The sequence below is a fragment of the Parus major genome, chromosome 12 (genome assembly GCF_001522545.3).
Source record: "Parus major isolate Abel chromosome 12, Parus_major1.1, whole genome shotgun sequence".
In the NCBI taxonomy this organism is placed as follows: Eukaryota; Metazoa; Chordata; class Aves; order Passeriformes; family Paridae; genus Parus; species Parus major.
The window spans coordinates 3,401,420-3,416,945 of record NC_031781.1 but is presented as its reverse complement, the minus strand read 5'-3'; the positions used below and the strand labels follow the sequence as shown (position 1 = coordinate 3,416,945).

Sequence of the window (15,526 nt, the reverse complement as noted above, 5' to 3'; positions counted from 1 at the left end):
TTGAGGAAGTCAAGAGTATTCTTTATATGACACCACACAGTAGTTAATTGGTGTTTAGTGCATCAGCATTATTACCTTGAATTGCCAGCTATGTTCTAATGTAGCATTTAAAAGAAAAACAGAGAGAGAAACACAGAAATGTTTAAAAAAAACACTAATACCCAATCAAAACCCTGTAATAATCAGGTGGTTTTGTAGTGTAACTTCTTGAATTTGTTGGAGTCTCAGCTGCAGGCTGATAATGTGTTGGAGGTGCAATATAAATAATTTCCTTCCAATTTTATTTCACATTTTCTCTTAGTTGTCTGGAGACAGCAGACAAAATGCACGCTCCTAAAAACCTAAATCTAGAAAGCATATAATTAATGTTTGTGCTAGAAATGACACCAGGAAATTGGAGTTATTTGTGATGGTTTTGTTGGCACTGCTTTTTAGTTCACCTGTTTCTCTTTTCCCGTGACTTTTAGCAGATGCACCTGTCCAGTGTGGCTGAGTTTGAGAAGTGACAGGCAGAGAAATGTTCAGAGGAGAGCTGTGTGCCTTCCCCTTTCTGCACACAGGGGTGAGGAGCAAAACCTGGGTTTTGATTAAAACCTGCAGATTCCCTTGAAGGAGCACATAGGGTTTCAAAGGTACCTTCACCCTTTATTGCAGCAAATGGCCTTATAGGAGAGCAAACTGCTGAACTGAAAAGCTGAGAGCCCTGGGTTAGGTGAGGAATATTGCTGGTTGTTTTCATGATGTTTTATCAGCAGTTGTCTATGGTAGTGTGAATTTTTCCAGAACAAAACTTGGCATGCATTTAAAACTCCTGGCAGGGTTGTGTGGGAAGAGCTGGACACACAGGAGGGAAAAACTTCAGCAATTATTGCTAAACAAGAAATTCTTGCTTATTTTTTCCACGTAGGGAAACTCGGGATCATATCTCGACACTTGTAATAACTCACCAGATTTGCTTTAGCCAGTGGTTTGGGGCCTGTTTTTTTCTTTTTCTCTGGTTATTATTTGACCTCATCTAGTTGTTTCTGCAGCCTGTACCACTGCAACTTCATTCCTGTACCACAGGAACTTCATTTACAGATTTTCAGTGAGCCATATAAGAGGGGGAAAAGTGCACCACTTAAATCAGGCAGAGGTGAGAAAAAGCTGAAGAAAATGTTACTTTATCTTGTCAAGAGCTCAGGCTCCTGCACTGATGGAATTGTGTCCTTTGCAAAGCTGTCCCTCAGGGCCAGTTATCCATTATAAAACAACTTCTGATATCCCATTTCTCTTACAGCAGTCCAAATAAATTTTAAATTGGCTGCTGCAGCCTTTTCATGCTAACATTTCTCACTCCTGCAGTGGGATTTGTGGTTCACTCTCCGATGGTACCTGGCCCCTGGAATCAGGTAGGATGTCCCTTACACACTGCTGGGGCAGGAGTTGTAGCTCAGCTGTGCTGTAAAGAAGATTCTTTAGCAAAACAAATTGTTCATTCTCACCAACCTATAATCCAATTAATGCATAGATTAAAACATTACTGTTTGTGTTACCTCTGTCAGGACACTCTATAGACATTGGTTATTACATTCTGACCATATATGAAAATAAAGTGGCTATTTCATCTGGATATTTTCCAAAGCAGGTTAGCCTTTGAGCAACTATTGCACTGACAAGCTTTAAGACTAACTTTTCAGGTTGCTGGCAGTCACACTTAAGGCTGTGAAGGTGTTGGTCCTTGCTCTTGGAAGCACTTTGATAAACTTCAGCCACAGTGGGTTTGTAGAGATCACAGATCACTTTTTCTTACCAGTCTGCTAAATTACACATTACAATCAACAATGTACATTTTGTAACAATTTACACTGGAAGTGGAAGTTTGCATTTTGTCACATTCACAGCAGATAACACACAGTCCGTGCAGGCAGAACTGCTGCATTTGACCCCAATTATAACCATTTGGCCATTATGGCCATAAGTAATATTGCAGACTGTAACAAAAACATTCAGTGGTTAGGATGACTTTGTTCTCTTTGTTTAGCACATGCTTAAAAGCATGTGGGATTAATATGAATAAACCCAGCTCAGGTCAGGGATGTTGTGAGCTACAGGACGAGGTATTTTGTATTTGTCATCTTCATCTATGTCAGCTTGGTTTAAAAAAGATGGGGTTTTGGAGCCTGACATGACACAAAGCAGTTGTTTGGCTTCTCTGTGGGAGTTTGTTTCAGCTGGGTGCTGGATGAGCTGCAGAGGCCCCTTCCAACCTCACCAAGTGAGTGATTCTGCAAGGTGTAGAATTGAGCAAGGTTTCCTTGAGCAGCAAAAAGCAGCTCTTGGTGAGCTCAGCCAAGGGGAAAACCCTGGTTGCCATCCCCATGGGCAAGGAAGGAGATGGGTGGCTGCTGCTGAGGAATGTGATAATCATGTAGAACATGCCTAGTGGCTTTCCTTTGCTCAACACTTCATTGTTCAGTCTTGTGCCTGTGCTTGATGCCAGAGTAAATTGCTTTTCTCAATATGAAGGCACAGCTTATCTGTAACATGGTGGGGAAATGCAAACTGACTGTGGAAAAGCTGCTGTGGTGGGAATTCTTCAGGGAGTGAAGAACTGATGATCAGGGATAATCAGCTGTTGCACACATGATTGGATCTTTTTACTCATGAGAAAAATTCCAGGAGAAAGTGAAAAGGGAAGAATTGCTGAAGGTCAGCACAACCTTAAAATCATCCTGATAAGGTTGGTCACTGTAAATGTCTTACATAATTATGATGGTTCTGTAAATATTTTTCTTTCTGCCTATTCTCTCTAGGAGTACAGCCTTATTTTTCCTTAGGAATGTGAACAGACAATGCCTTCAATTTTAAGAGCTGTGGTTTAATTTCACAATAACATGATGTTACTGTGATTCCTGCCAGTTCGAGTGTAGGGGGTTGGAACTGTTTGCTGTATGGAGCCTGGGTTGTACTACTTTAAAGTCCAGAGTTGGAAGAAAACTCAGTGTGAATGTAGATGTACATGTTTGGGTGTTGTCTGGGGGTGGATGGGAAGGGATGCAGAGCCAGGAGGGATAGTTAGGAGTTTTCCTATCAGTTTTTTCCACAGATAACTCTTCTGTTTATGTAAAGTTTAGCAATAATCCACTTCTCCCTTTTTCCAAGTTGCCATACACACACCCTTTAGATGAAGCCAGGAATTTTTTTATACAACTTTTTATAACTAGATTGCTCCAACAGTTTGGGATTCCTTAGGAAACCGGTTTTTCTCCAAACTCTTTAACAGTTCATTTGGTCTGTTCACTCAAATGGGTTAAATATCTCTTATCTCTAGAAACTCAAATTGTTGATTAAATTAAGTGGTGAGAGTTTTTGAAAAGTGATGTCAGATCACTGCATTTTGGGATATCTGAGATACTGTGACTGTGACATCTTTGTTAGGACAGCTCTAAGCTTGCCCCTCACAGTAGGCTTAAGGCCAGATACTGCTTTACCACAGCTCCTGCTCATTGGGCTGTTCTTAAGGAATTATCTTAATGTTTATTTTTACTTGGAGGAAGGAAAGGGCTAAAAGGCTTTTACATGCACTTCCCAGCTCTTCTCGCTAATCTTGAAGACCAGGAAATGTTTGGTAGTTTTTTTGGGGGTGTTTTTGTTGGTTTTGTTTCAGTTGCTTTGTTTATTTGCTTATTTATTTCACATGGTGTGACAAACTTTTTTTTAACACCAACATCTGCAGCTTGTCTTGTCTAGGGCCTGGTGACAGTTCCAGGGTTGTGACCATGCAAGCACACGCAGACTTGGAAGGCTCTGCAGCTCTGTGCCTGTGCATCCTTCCTTGGTGCATTTCAGCAGGAACATGGCAGTTTTCCAGATGCTACAAGAGACTTGAAACCTGTTACTGAGAAGAGCAGCTGGCAGCTTGTGTTTCACAGAAATGACCTGGCCCTGCCTGGTGCAGCGGCTGCTCAGAGAGGAGGAGGCTGAGCCCAGGCTGGGGGGAGCTTTGGCCCTCAGGAGATGCTGGATTATTATTATTATCCCAGTTCTTCCTGCATAGGCATTTCTAGGAAAGTTCTCTTCCAAAGCACGAGCCAAGCCAAGAGCTTGCTGAGCACACTGGAGTGGGCTCTTTACTGCAGGGCGGGTCACAGCCTCTTTGGCCATGACCAGAGAACAGAATGTCTCTCAATTTTCCAAAGGCTTCCTTTCCCACTCTCATACAGTCTCTGGTCCTCCTGGTTCCTGGATCCAGGCTCATTCTTAACCAAGTCCCTGTTGAAAATTGAAAAGAGCTCTCTCATCTGAAAACACACACCTGTGGGCTCATTTTAATAACATTCACACTTTCCTTTTTAGGGTCTGAGGCTCAGTTGATGACTTGCAGCCCAGTGTGACAGTGAGCACACATCAAAGGTGGGGCAGCAGCTCTTCCTCCACTCTTTGGTGCTGAATCCTAGGAATGAGAGGGCTCCTTCATCTTCACCAAGGCCAAAAACCCCAGTTATTCTGCACACATTTAAATAACTTTATATTGCCTAGGATGCAATCCTCAGCAGTACCATCTTACTCTTTTAAGGGGAATTATAAAATGTAAGTTCTAGTATTGTTTGTTTTGGCAGCTCAGTAATTACTCAGTAAGTACACTTTCAGCAGATTCATGAAATTGAGTGATCTGAGATGACCAATCCTCAGCAAGAAATTCAAAGCCCTGAAGTGAACTGTCAACTCTTAAGGTATTTCTAGAAGGGTTTTTAAAATCACCATAAACTGTTTACTAATATCAACAATATGAAAAGTCACACAAGGAAGTGGTACAGCTACAAAATAAACAACTGTGTTCAAAAGGCTTTCATAGGAATGCAGTGATGCCACACACCTTGGCACATTCAGCAGCATAAATTCAGCTGAGTAAAATGGAGAATAAGAGAAATTTCCATTCCATTCACAGTGGTTTCATACAGGATGGAATTCATAACCAGAACCAGTCATAAGACATTGAGTGGGTTTGCACAGCAGTATTACTCTCATCAAAATTCCTCTTTCAGCTACATTTAGATAGCACTAATTACAACAAAGAAACGTGTCTTAGTTGTGCTGTGTTTGAGTGCAACCCAAGATTATCCCTTAAAAGGATGATTCAAAGTTCACATTTGCATTGGCAATGATTAAGATGATGAAGGACATGGATCTTTGCTCTTCACTAGCTGGAGTCTATTCCTTGGTCTTCTGGCTCAGGAGGATACAATTCATCCAAAATCAGCTCTGCAACAAAAAATAATGTTTCAGAGATATTTTTTCCCCCTGCTTCATGCAGTATAATTATAGCTCGTATCTGCACTTTAGAACATACTGATGGTAGAAGACTACAGCAAATGCAATTTTTGAAGGTTCTATGCAAACAGATCTTTAGATTTCTTTTTTGTCACACAAACTTCTCTCCCTCTTTAATGCCTTTTTTAGGGACACCTTCCACTATCCCAGGTTGCTCCAAGCCACATCCAGCCTGGCCTTGGACACTTCCAGGGATGGGGCAGCCACAGCTTCTCTGGGCAACCTGTGCCAGGGCTTCCTCACCCTCACAGGGAAGAATTTCTAAATATCCAATCTAAACTGCTTCCAGCAGTCTGAGCAACAATCAGCTGTGGTACTTGTTAAAAGAGAAAAGTGACAGAAGTGAAACTTTTATTTCTGCAACATGGAAAGAAGTTAACAATTGACTGATTTTTACCTTCAGAGGCACTCAATTTTTGAGTCTTTTTGAGAATGGCTCTTATGCCTGGCATGGCTTGGTCGTATTGATGGAGAACTTCCAAACAGTGTTCATGGAACAATTTATCTTTCTGAGACAGGCTGTGCAAGAGTAAAACAGCATCCCGTAAAAACTGAATAACTTGTTCCTTATGTGCACACAAGCTGGTCTCAGATCTTCTAATCTTCACCCACTGCCTGTGCAACATCACAATTAGTGCCTTAACCACCTGCAAGAGGAAAAACATTGCTTCAATACACAAAGCAAAAATATAGCAGCAGAAAACTTATTTTGATAGTAACGTTACTGCTTAATCTCTTCAAACTTTAAATTTCAGGATATTTTCTAGCAAGCCCAAGCAAGCTTCCTAGAAAGTGGAACCCTCTATAAAGTACAGGAGACACTTTTTTTTCTCTACATAAAAAAAAAAAGGGGGGGCAAAAAGCAATTTCAGCATGGAGTACTTTGAAGTTCTCAGCAGGTTAAACTGGGGGAGTGTGGTGAACGTACCTCGAGGTTGCACTGACAGTCTGTGCCAGGAAATAAAACTGCAGGTCTGGAGCACCACATGCAGCGTGTCAGGAGCCTGACTGTCTGTTACAAACAGAGGCTGTGTTAGAGTGAGGGCTGAGTTATGGTAATTCATTGCTAGTTTCAAATATTCTTTGCTATTTTTTTCTCTTAACAGCTGATGTCTTTTACCCTCAAAGTTCTACAAGCTTTTTTTCCCTGTAACACTTTACAGACAGAATTTGCCTTGCACAGAAACCTTCTCAGCTTTCTGATGAGTGAGGCTGACAAGGTCAGTGGCCTTTAATTCACTGCATGCAAATGTGTTTACACTTAATATAACAATGCAGGTAGGGGAATGGAAAGGGTTCAAAACTCTTTAAAGTGAGGGAAGTAGAGCAAACAGAACCTCAAACAAGTCACTTCTGTTTGTACAAACACAAATTATATTTAAAAGCTATTCTTTCTATATATAATCATGCCTGTTAATTGCAAGTTAGCATTTCTGTTGAATGCAAGGAATATAAATCCTAAATCACTACAGAATGCCTTTTAAATATAACAAATGCAATCAAAATTAAATACAAATCTTGCTTCTTTTTACTCTTCTACTGCTCTAAAAGCAAAATGAAGCTTAGTGCTGAACATCTGCAGCCATCCTAGGCTCTTCCTTGGTTTTTTCAGTGACTTAAAAGACTGTTATGACCAATGCTGTCTTCAAGGATAGTTACTGATCAGTTTCAAACAGGTCCTTTCAAAAATCAATGTACTCCCTTACTGCAAGTCCATACTTGTAGCTTTGTATTTCAGCTAGGGAAATACCTTGTTTTCAGATAATTTGTGCGCTGTCCTGCTCCTCCCACTCCCCCAACTGGAAGGAGAAGGAAAGAGCACATGGACACTCAGCCATGGTTACCTCTTGCTCCAGCTGGAGCCAAAGCATTTCAGATGCTGATTTATCTGGTCTTGATGTTATGTACATGTAGAGTGCAAGGAGAAGGCAGCTGTCTGAAACAGAAAGAACAGAAAGAAAGACAATTTGTTCTTTTTCCAAATAGCCACTTGTTCATGACAAAAATTAATTCTATCAGGCAAGAAAACATTTTGAGTTCCATTCTAGGACTCATGGTACAGGCTCAGCTTCTTGTTTTACTTCCCACATCTTCAGCAGTGCTGAGGAAATTGGTATGCCTAAACTTTGTATTTGCCTTCATGGTAATCCTGTCCTGGTTCATTCATAAGGAACTGAACAGAGATCATTTTTCATTCAGAGTACTGGAATCTAAACAGTGCCATGAACACAGATAAATTTAACTTCAAAACTCCTCCAAAGGCCCTTTTTCCTCATCAACCTTAAATACACAAAATCTACAAAGTGATTTTAAAATGGCTACTTAAAAGCACTGCTTGTGGATAGATACAAATACAAAAAGATACAGATACAAAACAAATACTCTCCAAATCCTAAGTACAAAAGAAGTTTTCAGGTAACATAGTAGACTTTTTGCCTTCTGGGGTTTCAGCACCTTGGAGCAAGGCCTATTTGCATTACTTTTAGTCGTGGTAACAGTTCTCTGTGTCCTGCAGTCTTTTTTACCTGAATGAGAACAGAGTTGAGCAACCAACAGGCGGTGCTGAGCGAGAGCACACAGGAGTCTCACAGCCAGAAGCACAGCAGGCAAAGGGGTCTCGGGACACAGACAGCGCTGCAGTACCTGGCTACTCAGTAAGTGCTGGAAACTTCAAATCAAAACTTAGTTAGAAAAGGGAAGTGCAGTTAAAATTTGAAAATACACTGATTTTTGAAGACAGCATCATAATTTGTGCCTTTTTAGCTATTGAGAACATACCCTATCTCAAATTATCTTTCATAAATACAAAGTATGCTGAAAAACATTGTTATTTTGGCAGCCACTCTGCAGTTCACTATGGCAGTTTTACCTGCTAGAATGAGATCCTGTGCTTTCCTTCCTTATGCACCTCCCAGCAATCACAAATACCCCAAAATGAATGTAATAAAGCTTCTTCACTTTCCATGAGGCAGCAGCATCTGCTTCATGTGAACATCATCACTTGTTACTGATTAGGGATGATTATTACACTCATTAACACCAAAAGCAGTAGAAAGATCCTCAGCTGCTCCTCAAATGTGATCGGAGATGTGATTTCTCTCATACATAACAAAACTTGTACTGGAAGCTGCCCCAGATGAGTTTCAACAGAGAATGAAAACTGCTAAACAGCTGACTCTGAAATAATTCTGAAGCTATTTCTGACTTACTTTATTAACAAGTCCATAGTTGAATTTTCAGCTAATTTCATCAAAACCTTTAGGCTTTGGCTCAGGATATTGTCAGTCTGGGAGCCCCTTGCAGCAGAAAAGGCTAGAATCTGAAGCAGCTTTTTAAACAAAGAATGTTGAGCTCCATCACCATTGTGAGGATCCTGTGGAGCAAGCAGCCTGCCTTGTGTTCTGCTCTCTTCTTTATTAACAGACTGATTATCACACAACACATTTTTGTCCATCTTGGAAACCTGTTCATCTTCAGCAGCAGAACTTTTTTCCATTTCAGCAGACAGCAATGTGTGGACAACATCCCAGCTGTAGAACACCAAATAATAAAGGATCCCCAGTGATACAAGAGTAGTTTCTTCAAGGGACAACCTGAAGTCCTCCTTGCTTGACACGGTGTTTGTGCTGGCTCTGGAAGCAGCAGTTGAATGGCTCCCACAAGCTCCATTCCCTGGTGTGTCCCTGAGCTGCTCTGCTTGGCAGAAAGCACCAATGTGGTGCTCCACCAAGGGCAGGAGATGCACAGCACCTCGGATCCTGCTCTGTGTGAGGGGCAGGAGCCCTCCCGGGCCTTCTGCTGGGCTTTCCTCAGATAATCCTTCATCCAGAGCAATCAAGTTCAGTCCCGTTATTGCCAGTTTTTGAGCTTCTTGCAGGGATACAAGAGGAGTGATTCCTTCTTGAGTTGTCTTGCTGCTGGGGAGTTGTATGGGCTTCCTGTCCAAATAAAAGGGAAATGGGTCACAAGAAAAGGCAGAGAACAGTTGAAATCTGAGTTATCTATATTATGAACTGAATAATAGAAAGGCCAGAGTACAAAGAGATGTCTGTTTCCAAAATGTGAAGAAAGGGGGATAAACATCCCCTTACTCCTTGATGTCTGCATGGAAGAGCCATTTCAAAGCATTCTAGGTTTCATTACTAATAACCTATCTGAAAAGCAAAGAAACTTCAGAAGCTACAGCCTAATTCTGTAAAGTAAAAAACTACTATAATTCATATCCAATCTTGATATTTAAAATGCTTTACCAGGAAATACAAATATGTCTCTGAAAGTTGCACACAATTTGTACATTACAAATTGAACAGTTTCTGTTTTGAAGATATCCAACCAACTTTCAATCACATCTTCAGTATTTTCTTCCCCCTTAACTCATGATCATGTTTCTGTGCTTCCCTCATTGCAATGCAAGCTGCTAACAGCTACTCCCAGGTTTAGTTCTGTGCCTTCCCCTAACAGATAATTAACCTAATTTATTTTTTAGTGATGTTCCAGTGTTTTGTATCTGTAATAATCAAAAATACAGAATGATGTTCCAAATTTTGCACTAAATGGCCTAAGCAGAGCATGATTTACCACAGGGAATGAGCTGTCCTGCATGACTAAGTGGTTCTTAGTACAGAGCATGCCACTGTACTAAACATGACAGATACAGTTTAACAAAGAAAATAAAACTTACGTATCCACAGAGTTGGGCGGCAACACAGCTCCAGGTAGAGGCTCAGAGTTGCTACTGAGAAGGTGGCAGAGTCCTAAAAATGTCCCAGGGATAATGGGCTGCTTCATCAGTGCATTCAGCAAGATAGAACCTGGTAGGATACAGAATTTTCTTTGATTAGTAGATTTGCCATTATCAGCAACAAAAAATCAGCATTTCAGAAGATCAGCCTTATTTAGAGTGCTCGTAACGTCAGAATGTTTTTTTCATTATTAATCTTTCTTACCAAGAGGATGATTTTCAGAAAAATGAATTTAAGATATATAAGTATAAACCAAGTTATATTTAGAGGTATTTTAATTATGATCCCATATTAGCAAAATAGCTTGAGCCAAGTGATCACATATCCCAGCTGTTCTGGTGACTTCCCCTCCACTTTCCACTCCAGACATTGAAATTATATGATGCAATTCCATTGCCAACTGTAAATAAGAGTATCCTGAAGAATTCTTGGAGCTGACTGTTGGAAATGCTTTATAGTGCTTGGTTTATTTTTAAGGTACATTTTCCCCGGTTTTATTTCTGCATTACCAGAATGATATTACCTTGTGTATTTCGTCTGGGGACTGAGTTGTAGGAAGTGTTTATTCCTGTTGCTCTGTGCTGCTGCAGGGATGAAACTTCAGGATGGGTTATCTTCCTGTCTGAAACAAACAGATTGGGAGAACACAGATCTGCACCCATCCTGTACACACAGCCACAGTGTTAGATGATCTTTTATTCATCTCTATATGTCATAATTACCAAGCAAACCAAGGCCAAAAGCCTTGCAGAGTTCAGAAAAAGTAAACAAATATATTTTTTAAAACAAATAGGCATATTGAGTATTCTTACTGTAACAAGCAGTGCTTTCAGGCTACTGCATTTTGCTTTTTCCTGGAGTTCCTACTGCCTATATTTTTAGAATGAACAGTGTAACTGACAGCAGCATCTCAGATTTTTTTCACGACTCTTCAAGTTAGGATTAGTTGATGATAGCCATATTTCTTCCATTTATTATTTCCCAGTGCTATAAAAAAATCACTACTTTTGTTTCATATTGTAGCACTCTTCAAATATATGCAGATAGTAATTTCCTAGGCTTTACTCAAGATACAATTTTATGAGAATTACTGCCCTACATATAAAAGAGGAAATGAGTACATTGTTTCAGTTGCTTCTGTCAATATGGCTAAATATGTACCCTTTAAAATCCAATCCCCAAAATGCTAGAACAAGAATACAAAAAATGCATCAGGTGACCAGCAGACCAAGAAATAGGCAAATTATTTCCTATTTATGCAATGAGAAAAGACAGATGAACAATATGGATGTTTTAGTTCATCACAAAATAAAGTTTTTTATTGCAGCTACTGGGCACTTCGTTATTGAGACCCTGGCATCTGGTACTAAGGTATGAATTAAAATGATCTTCATGCAAATTTCAGTCATGGCTATTTAACTCCAGTTGGTATAAAGTGAAAAAAAACCAAAACCAAAATAAAACAAATAACTGTGAACTGACTGCAACTGTTCAGTCACAAAATCCTTCCCTAATGCAGAATGTTCACATGCAGCTAAAAATGTTGCAAGCTGTACATGGTTTTACCTTCTTTGATTGAAGTAGTCAGGGCCATCAAATTTCCTGAAGAACATGATGGCCTAGTGGACATTTCAGCATTGAAGGATTCCTTTGTAGGAAAAGATCTTTTTCCTGGCTGTGGAGAACATCCATCTGATTTCACTTGTACCACAAGATTCTTTTTAGGGCTAAGATAAAAATATGAATCAGTATTTCTTTTGTAATTATTTTATTAAACGACAATTTATTTTCTTTGCACTGATGCTTTAAAGATACTTCACCATAAACTCTTTGACTTTCTGTCATGGATACAAGGAAAGCTCTTTTTTGAGCAAATTCCATAGATGTCATCAGATTTTTTTTTGTTGTATATTTCAAAGACAACAGAGCTAAGAGTTACGTGAAGAAAGGAAACTTCTTCAATAGTTTAAACACACATATTGCAAAAATGAACACAAATTCTTTTTCCAACCCCCCTACCTTGTTGTTGGAACTGCCTGAGAAAGGTGTTTATTTCTTTCACAGTTCTGAAGTCGTGTTTTTAATTCATTCATTTCTGCATCCTTGAACTGCAGCTCGGAATGCAACGACTGTAACTGAAAGAGGAGTTCAGGACAGTTTTACTGTTACCAGTTTAGAAGTGGTGCAACTGCAGAGCAACTGAGTTACCATGAGAGCTGGAGATCACCCTCTACTTACTGTGAACTCGGCACAAGATGTCCATTTTTAGTCCAAGTAACACTCTCTGAGAACCAAGTGCCAGGAGTTCAGGCGAGAAGCCTTTGTGAGTGGCTAAGACAGAGCAAGTGCCAGGCAGAGCATGGCTCCAGCGAGGCTGCAACTGCAGAGCCAACTGGACAAAAGCAGCCGCTGTTCTCATCAGGGACAGAGATGATGGCAACAGGAACAGCAATCTGATCAGAGCCACAAAGCATAATCTATCACTTTTTCTCACTCTAAAATACATTCCAATTGCACTGTTCTCAGGATGGTTTCAAAAAAGCAATAAGTAAATGAAAACCTCTACCACCTGAATTTCACTCCTTTGTTTTGGCAGGGGAAAACCCTCAAAGAGTTCTTAAAAATGTTTTCTTTGAGGTAAGAAAATGGAAGCAAGCGTTGTGGAAATTTCACATAAATGTTTATCCTTTGACTAAATAGTCTGTGACATCATTAAGTCATAAATCAGCTTCTGCACATGATCTGCAGGTACCTGACATATTTACAAACCTTTTTGGAGAACTCTTTTTCTTTTTCATTTAAAATCTGAGATTTTTGCTGTTCCAGTAGTAGGTATGATCTTTTCTGTTCCTCCATAGCATACTCCATCTGCTGCATTGAGTCACGCAGAATTTTAATTTCTCCATTTTTAGTGAGAATTTCATCCTGCATTTCTTTCAGCTGAAAACAGAGGACTTCCATTAAAGGATGGATATAGCCAGAAGTATGTATTTTCATCAGTATGTGGTTGAAAATTAGGTGTATTTGTAATTTCTAGGGAGAAAAATGCTCCTGGAAACCCAGCTCTGAAATTCTACACGTTGCCTCTAATCTTTCTCTGATTAAATCAGTCTCAGCTATTTTCTTTAACATCATTAAAAATGACAAGACCATCCTTCTCTTTCCCCTTCTCTGCAATTACGTTTTGGGGTTTTTTTAAAAAAAAAAGTGTTCTAGTCACATACATCAATAATTTATTCATTGTTTGGTTGATAAAAGTGAAAATTTAATTATACTACTACATCCATCAGGACAGCAAGCAAGCACTCTAAGACAAGGTACCACCCCTAAACAGTATCTTCATGACATTGAGTCTCTAATACTTCCTGTGCAGCCACCACCACTCAGAAACAAGACTTTGGAGGGATAATCAGGAAGTTACTCAGAACAGCAAGAAGAAAAGATGAGAAAGACACTTCTCTACAACTGTGAAATTATGATTTAATATTATATATACATATACATATATACAGATAGGAGATTCCCTGATAAAGGTGGCTATAATAGACCTGGGAAAGATACAGGGAATGGAGAAGGGAAACAGTATCTTTCCATAAATGACCACCAGAAGGTAAGGTAACATAAAGTCACTTAAAAGTCACATCACTTTCTCAAATCTTTTAAGTTGAACAAAACAACTCTGTCTGACTGGGCAGAGAAATTATTTGATAGGGAACAAATAAAACTGAAAAATTAGCATTTTTTTCTAATCTAAAATGGCCAAGAAATTGAATACTGTACTCAATCTTTAGTATTACTAGAGCTGTTTCTAGTATAATAATTTCAACACACCCCTGGATTTCAAAGATTATTGATCACCTTGATTAGAATTAAATGCTTGGGACTGGATATATCCCACCTTTCAGTTATTCCTATCAAAAATGTGATATTTAAAGGAGAGGGGAGGATATTGCCAACCTTCTGTTTGACTTCTTCGTGCTGTGTCTGCAGCACTTCAAACTGGAATGCATCTCTCATCAGACCATCTTCTGTTCTGCTTCCTGTTGCAGGGAAAAGCCAAAATCTGAAGCACGCATGATGAATGTACATCACTGGTGACTCAACGCCAAGGTTTTGGTATTTGCATACATTGCATACATCTGAATATCTTAGTATTTTACTGTCATTACAAACAGGTAAACTGCCTCATCTAACCACCACAGGAACTTTGCAAGTGCTTGTGCATCAATTCTTGTAATGGAAGAACCCCTGCCCCTTCAAATTTCTAATCACAGAATGGTTTGGGTTGAAAGGGACCTTAAAGATCATCTCATATCTTAAACCAGCAAGATGACCCACAGCAAGAGTAAGCATTTCTTCTAAGATAACTTAAGTTAATGCATAAAGGTTCACTGAAAACTTATTCACCTGGCAAGATGCCACGGTTGCTAAAACACTTAAGTTATTCAAGCTCTCTAAGCTTCATTATGAAGAAACCCCCGCTTTTGTTTCTTTCAAAGTAAACCTGAAAGCAGTTAATACAAGGCATGCTATGCATTTATTAGTGGAAATTTAGACGGAAAAAAAAACCTGAAAGCCAACACGCTACTAGAATATGATACCTAAAGCATGTTGAAAGTTTAGGAAACTCAGTTTTTTATTTGGCAGGTTTAACATGCAGCACCCTTGTGCCAGGCTGGCATTACCACACATACAGCAGGCATATCTCCTGGTACCCCGAGATCAATGCAATGTGCCTGCTGGGATTGTTATTCTCGCTATTCCTCTGAATCCCAACCATCCCTCTGACACTGGGGGGTACCACCGTGGGGTGCTGGTGGCCAGGGGAACCGGCAGGAGCAATTCTCATAGAAGAAAGATGGAGCAAGGCTATTTACAAGCGCCTGTAGTGACAGGACAAGAGGGAGTGGCTTCACGCTGACGGAGATTTAGGTTCGATATTGGGAAGAAATTATTCTCTGTGAGGGAGGTGAGGACCTGGCAAAGGCTGCCCAGAGAACCTGTGGCTGCCCCTGGATCCCTGGAAGTGCCCAAGACCAGGCTGACCGGGGCTTGCAGCAGCCTGGGAGAGTGGAAGGTGTCCCTGCCCACGGCAAGGGTGGCACTGGATGGGCTTTAAGTTCCCTTGCCATTCTGTGGTTCCTAAAGGGACACCAAACCCTTTCGCAGCAGCGGAGCAGTGAGAGGCAGCCGCTGGAACACACCGACCTTGCCGCTCGCCCCGGGCCAGCCCCGGGGCTCCCCACGCGTGTCCCGCGGGCAGATCCTGCGACAGCGCCTGCGAGGCCAGGATATCGATCTGCTCCAGGTCGTCCGCCGTGAAGTCATCACTGTCCCCGAAGGGGTCCACGATCCCGGTCACGGCGCTCTTGGGGCGCTTGTGCGGGGGAAGGCCGTTCCGCAGCGCCGGCGGGGCGGCCGCAGCGCTGCTCTCGCCGCACAGCGCGGGGCCGCTCCGCTTGCGCGGCCCG

General features: G+C 40.7%; 1 protein-coding gene across 3 annotated transcripts; it reads right to left on the bottom strand.

Annotated features, from left to right (window-relative positions):
* Positions 1-4,571: 4,571 nt before the first annotated feature.
* On the bottom strand, positions 4,572-15,213 carry ATRIP (ATR interacting protein). 3 transcript variants are annotated; one of them, XM_015641030.3, is made up of 12 exons: positions 14,013-15,213; positions 12,825-12,995; positions 12,075-12,190; positions 11,622-11,782; positions 10,579-10,677; positions 9,995-10,124; positions 8,523-9,251; positions 7,839-7,981; positions 7,158-7,249; positions 6,242-6,325; positions 5,711-5,960; positions 4,572-5,244 (listed from the first exon to the last, which is right to left on the bottom strand). In XM_015641030.3, the coding sequence occupies exons 1-12, from the start codon at positions 14,142-14,144 to the stop codon at positions 5,183-5,185; spliced, it is 2,169 nt and encodes a 722-aa protein (XP_015496516.1). In that variant the 5' UTR covers positions 14,145-15,213; the 3' UTR covers positions 4,572-5,182. The 3 variants fall into 3 exon arrangements, with proteins under 3 accessions (XP_015496516.1, XP_015496520.1, XP_015496518.1); XM_015641034.3 differs by lacking the exon at positions 14,013-15,213 and having other exon boundaries at positions 12,294-12,919; XM_015641032.3 differs by lacking the exon at positions 14,013-15,213 and having other exon boundaries at positions 12,075-12,508; positions 12,825-12,902.
* Between the last annotated feature and the right edge of the window lie 313 nt (positions 15,214-15,526).